The sequence below is a fragment of the Strongylocentrotus purpuratus genome, unplaced genomic scaffold (genome assembly GCF_000002235.5).
Source record: "Strongylocentrotus purpuratus isolate Spur 01 unplaced genomic scaffold, Spur_5.0 spur5_scaffold_11, whole genome shotgun sequence".
NCBI lineage: Eukaryota > Metazoa > Echinodermata > Echinoidea > Camarodonta > Strongylocentrotidae > Strongylocentrotus > Strongylocentrotus purpuratus.
In genome coordinates, this window is record NW_022145596.1 from 24,143,995 (window position 1) to 24,150,327 (window position 6,333).

General features: G+C 36.4%; 1 protein-coding gene across 1 annotated transcript; it reads left to right on the forward strand.

Annotated features, from left to right (window-relative positions):
• Positions 1 to 880: 880 nt before the first annotated feature.
• On the forward strand, positions 881 to 5,795 carry LOC115922391 (putative defense protein 3). Its single transcript, XM_030981338.1, has 4 exons — positions 881 to 1,138; positions 2,683 to 2,914; positions 3,932 to 4,002; positions 4,963 to 5,795. Exons 1-4 carry the CDS (start codon positions 928 to 930, stop codon positions 5,037 to 5,039), a joined length of 591 nt encoding a protein of 196 aa, XP_030837198.1. The 5' UTR covers positions 881 to 927; the 3' UTR covers positions 5,040 to 5,795.
• Positions 5,796 to 6,333: the final 538 nt, after the last annotated feature.

Here is a 6,333-nt window from a genome sequence, read left to right on the forward strand (position 1 = left end):
TCATTTGGTAATCTCTCAAAACAGGACAAGAAGAAATTGGAAAGGCCTTTTTAGTTTTACTCCTAATTAATTACCCAATGTTTGCCGTTACTATTAAGTCTTAGACATTGTTCCTGGAAAAAAAGAAGTAACCTGGAATTACTTTTGTATTTTCCATTTGTTTTCCATGAATAAAAGTGGTGTACAATTTTTTTTAGCGTCTTGTCTCATGATAATGTTAATGGAAGAGAAATCTTTGCAACAATTGCTCCTGAATTGACAACCATGACGTGGAGTAGGAATGTAATCTTTCAGGAAAATTCGTTTCACGGTTGATTACTCTCCGTTGTTTCCACCGTTCCACCGCATCATGATTTAGCATAGAGATTTTGGATTGATAGAAGTGAATATTCTCACGATCAGCGACATTGTATTATTCTCCTTGTTTGTTCATCGTCTCTATCATCGTCTGCTATTTGAATAGTTTAATGACAATGAACGACACTTTGGTACAGAGGCGTATCCAGCCGGCGGAGGTGAGGGGCCCAATTCGTGAGAAAATATTTAGCGGCGACTCAGCCAACCGGCCAATAAGCGGAGGGGGGGGGTATGGAGCTATTAATATTTGTTTACTCAACACCCCCCCCCCCCCCTCTTAAGCGCCGAGAAGGGGGACCGTCTTCTTTAGTTTAAAGGTAAAATTAACGTTACCATCTTTTTCAAAAACTTATTTGGGGGCCAGGGGAGGGAGCCCGGGCTCCCGGGCTCCCCCTGGATCCGCCATTGCTTTGCTTCGAAGATATCTTCGTTACATTACATAAGCATTACAAAAAAAATCACACACACAAAAGCAAAACCAATATGCAATAGGAATAATCCAATCATTATTTATCAGTTTTTTATTATGTGTTTTTCTTTGTTCTTTTTCGGTAACTTTTCAAGTCCAAGATGTCATTCTTTTGGTCTCTCGCATTCCTGGCTGTTGTTCCTCTCGTCATGGCCTATCCAACGGGCGCCCCACTCGGTACTTGTGTGAACCTAACCCCGAAGCATTTTAATAGTACTAACCCAACGGTCCTCATCCCACCTCAAGCAGGGCCAAGTCCGTACGCCCTCAGCGTCAGCAAGAACATGTACTCTCCTTCTGAAGAGCTCACAGGTAAAGCGAATGAGAAATTTCTATACAATTTCGAATATTTAGAAAAATAGCACAATGTTCCTTTATTTAACTGTAAAATAGATTCATTTGCCATGGTGAGAGTGTTATAGCATCATCGATTAATTTTTATTTTTTAAATATCTTTTTGGTCAATTGAAATAAATGACAAATTAAATATTTAGTGCCAAAAGTTTGCATCTGGCCCCTGCAGCAATCAACTATGTCGACAATACATTAGTCGTAATAACGGTAGTTTAGATTTTTACCATGTGACTTCCCTATAAAAGAAGACTTGCAAGTTGGGAACATTCCAAATGTTTGAAGATGTTCATTTGATTGGTAGTTAATCCATAAATTGAATTTTCATTGTATCGCAATAAAAGAGGTTGTTTTACCTGTAAGACTTTCGACTACAGCAACGAGTAGGCGAAAGTCTCACAGGTAAAATAACCTTTTTGACTGTGATACAATAAAAAGTCAATTCATTCAAAATGTTAAATATAACGTGCTGAATGGTTGGACGATAAACAAAAATTATATAAGTATATAGACATTGCTCAACTTCCGCAGTTCTGGCACTGTAGGCTACTCAAATGCTTATGCAAATTCTTCCAAAATCGTATCGTATAGCGTGTGGTATCCTTAAAGAGATGTCGTGGAGAGGTCGTGGTAGAGTGGTTCATTCACTTGACTCTCAATCCAAGGATTGGAGGTTCAAGGCCCAAACTGGTCTCACGTCTTCTGGAAAGACTTTGATCTATATCTAACATTCTCCATGCAGGTGTTAATGGGTACCTGCCAATTGCTGAGTGTAAACATCATTGCAGTGTCATCTATAACAATTCAGCTTTGATGCTCATGGGCTTCCCTTGGGAAATAAAAAGGGTTATCATTGTTATTATTATCATTATGACATACGTTTATGTATAGGCCTACATCTGTTCATTTTGGCTATACAGTGCGTCCCAGAAAAATCGAAACCGAGAATTTACGATTTTTTTTATCATAACTTAATCACATTTATAATTAATAAATGACACATATTTGGAAAGCTTAACTCCGTCTTTCGTTAACGGTTGATTGTCAAAGAAATGGAGTTAAGTCTTTTGTCAACTCTGTTTGTTGCTACGACAGGCACCCAGTGAAAACGAATTCGTTTCATAGAATTATGGAAATGCAAGCACTACTTTAAACAAACAGAACTTTGTCTTTCCTTGCTCATTTTTCCTGATTTAGGTGTCATATGAAAGGACAAAACCTTAACTTTCTAGAAATGTGATTTTCTCTTTGAAATTCAGATACCGTCCGCCGAATGACTTTTTGATTTCCTCTCTTCAAATTCATTTTAATCACTCATTCACTCGTGAAATATACATCCTATGAGTTGCATCAAATGAAAGAGGAGGATCTAAGTTTTCCAAAAATGTGCCATTTATCAATTATAAATGTGATTAGGTTATGATAAAACATCGATAATTCTCGGTTTCGTTTTTTCTGGGACGCACTATACATGTATAATAATATCGGGCTCTGCTTTCCTTCAGTGACCGTCACGTCCGACACTGGCGATTACTTCGAAGGGTTTCTCCTGCAGGCTCGGTTGGCGGACGACACCCTGGTCGGTACGTTCAGCGACCCACCGACAAACAACACCAAACTTCTACAATGCACCGACCTCGGAGACAGCGTTACCCATACAAGCTCCGCCCGTAAAGATGCGGGAACATCCTTCACCTGGACCGCTCCTAGTAGTGATGTCGGGAACGTTACTTTTACGTGAGTTCATTTATTTATTCATTCATATCTTTATTTATTTATTTAACCTTTTATCTGTTTGTTCATTCATTCTTTTATTTCTTTCTTTCTTTATTTCTGTTGTTTTCAGGACAAAGAGACAATACACCACTTTTTGTACGTTTGTACTAGATTTATGATACAGTTTGTCCTCTTGCGGAATTAAATGACACTAATATTATAGAGGCGGAAAGAAAAGTCTGGACACTCAAATCGTACTCATGATTTATTAATCTATTTATTATTTATCTATTTACTTTTGTATTCATTCATTCATTTTTTTTCTTCTTTGTATTGATTGATTGATTAATTGATTGATTTATTTATCCATTTATTTACTCATTCATTTAGCTTTATATTTATTCTGGTGTTTATTTTTACAATATCGTTTTTGTTATATTTGTTTATGACGCATTCTGATCGGGAATCATGAAAGGAAAGTTGTGGGGGAGGAGAGGGGGGGGGGGGGGGAACAGACTGGGCTTTTTAGTGTTGTTTCCAGTAGCGATGGGGATGAAGAAGTATTTTCATAATGGGCAGGTATTTGTGAAAAGCATCTGTAAAAATTAATCATCAAGTTTATTCGAGTGGCGAAAGTATTAAGTCAAAATATTTAACAAGCAAAACAAGTTAATTTTTGAAGATCATGTACAATTTGATCTTGGTATTTTTCTTTTTCTCTAGGCCTCCAATCAAGGGGAGTGGATACAGCCGCTCCACTTATTTTTTTATATAGATTTGGTCGAAATCACTTTGTGATGTATAGGATAGGCGAACTCACGTTCATCTATATAACCCCAAAACAAAAATAAGATCAAAGAAATCGAGTTAACTCAGACAGATGGAAAGACAAATATAGGGACATAACTAACCTATTCGTAAATAACGACAATGAATTGTCATCTTGTTGGGTACGGATTGAAATTTAAATATTTTTCGATTTTAGTAGATTTTAAATAAATGTGGACCTGATTTTTGCATGTTATGTCTTTCCCTCAGGGCGACCTTTGTTCTACAGTACGACGAGTTTTGGGTGAAAGTTACTTCTCAAGAGATAATGGCCTCTACGGGTAAGCACTAGCTTATATTGTCCAAATTTTCTTTAGACCTAAGTTTTGCCATTCTTAAGATTAATTTTATTGATTTTGTCTCATCTTTATTGATCCATGGTTATACATAGACATTCTTTTTCCATTGGCTTTGTTACAAGGTAGAATAAATGGGAGTTTAGTTTAAACTAAATTACTTTAGTCCTGTTCTTTTAGTCTTGGCAGTGCAACACTCATGAATTGGTAGCTTGCTTGCAGTTGATTACGATGTGCAAGTTATGTTTTGTTCCCACTTCTCACTACACCCGCGCTTCAGTACAACACAGATCAAATAACGCATCCACTCAGCCTCTTCATTAAAAGATTTTTCAAATTCAACAGTCTTAATGCATAGTTGAGTTCTTGTTTAAGACCGCGAATGCCTGCAAAGTGCATGGTTATTGCTCTTATTCTTATTTATGTCATTTCTAGTGCCCTTTTTAGGACCTAAATTTGCTATGAAGGTAAGTTGAGACCCCAAAATGTATGAAATTTATATTAACGGGACTTGGTTGTTCAGATTTTGCAAAATGTGTGTATGCGGCCCGTTACCCGGGGTAACGGGCATCTTTAAAAAAAAACTATTGACCGGTAGGAGGGCATGCATGGCTTACCAATCAGATGACTAGATTTATTCAACATACTAAAGAGAGGTAGGCCTATATAATTTACTTCATGAAAGAGTAGAGATACAAATATTTGTTGCAAAATTTTAGAGGAAAAGCTGATTCATCTAGACTTTGATGTTCACTGTATGAAGGCGGCAAGAAGCTGTCGAGGGTGGGACTTCGTTATGAGTTTATGGCAAACGGGCAATTTATTAAAAATCATTCTTTTTCAGCAAAAAAGAAGAAGATTTGAATTGAACACAATTCAACCAAAGGCTGATTCATTTATCTCATTGTCTGTCTTCATTTCTCTCCTTGTTTGTCTACCTTGTAGGAGCACCATGGGTTACCGTCAATTCAGCATTGATCATCAGTCTACTCGGTGTGGTCTTTGTCGCTACCAAGCAGTAATTCCGGTCTAATGTTTCGCCCGTAGAAACTTCATGTACTTGGCATCCAGTTGCGTAGCGTGGGTGCTACTAGATCGTAGCGATCGATTAATAAACTTCGGATTATCAAGGTTTTATTACTGATCGTAATGGTAATGGTAATGGTAATGGTAATGGTAATGGTAATTGTAATGGTAATGGTAATGGTAATAGTCTTATTGAAAATTCATTTGCAGCCAGATGGCTGAATTGCAGAATTGTGTACATTGCGTAAAAACATAAATAATTATACAATCATAATTAAGATGAGGATGGAGGGGGTCGATTCATGTTTTTTTAACGTCCCCCTCTCTTTTTGTATGTCTGCATCTCTCCCTTTCCCATTTATTTCCTTTTATTTGTCATTCGATTGCTTGTGTTTGTGTGTCGGTGGGAGTGCACGTGATTTTGTAGTCACGTCATGTCTGCCTATATATTATAAAGACGTCGAATCGCGCTCTATTCTTAAAATAGTGAACGGTTAGTTCTACGAATAATTAAATTCACCGTTGCTTCATTAATATATATGTTTAAATAATCCTTATACTATTGGGATAAAAATTGATTTTGTGTGTGTAATGTTTTGCATTTCAGGAGATAAATCTTAACAAAACAAATAGTTAATTACAATATGAAAAATTCGTAATCGCTACGAAAGAATTTTGTTCTCTAAGCAGTTCCATGTACTTGTTTTGCTAAAACAGAATTACGTTCTTATAATTATGTTGATGACTCCTAATTAAATTGCCTGGGCCATATCACTTTCCTAGAGTTTGTTTCTTTAATTTATTGTGTGATTGTGCAAAGCTAAATGCCTGCGAAATCTTTAATCATACATTTGCAAGTTTAAAAGTTGGAGAGGGACGCATTCACACCTTCTAAAATAGCCGATTCATCACTTATTTTCTTCATAACCTGATATCTACAATATTAAGGCAAAAATTGACCCAAACTGTTATTACTATGATCATGGGGTGATATGTCACATTTTCGGCGACTATACATTCGTATTTATAAATATTTCATAATTTTATTTAATTTATTGTTCAGTTCTGAATACAAAAAAAAAAAAAAAATAGTATACATTAGGAAATACATAGATGAAGAAATATTAACTCATTTTAAACAGAACTGGCCTGGGCTCCAAGATGAGAAAGGCTTGATGCCTTCTGAGCCCTTGTAATTAAGTACATGTAGGGTGTACCTGGTGATGCAAAGAGAGAGAGAGAGAGAGAGAGAGAGAGAAAAGAGAGAGAGAGAGATATAGATAGATAAGA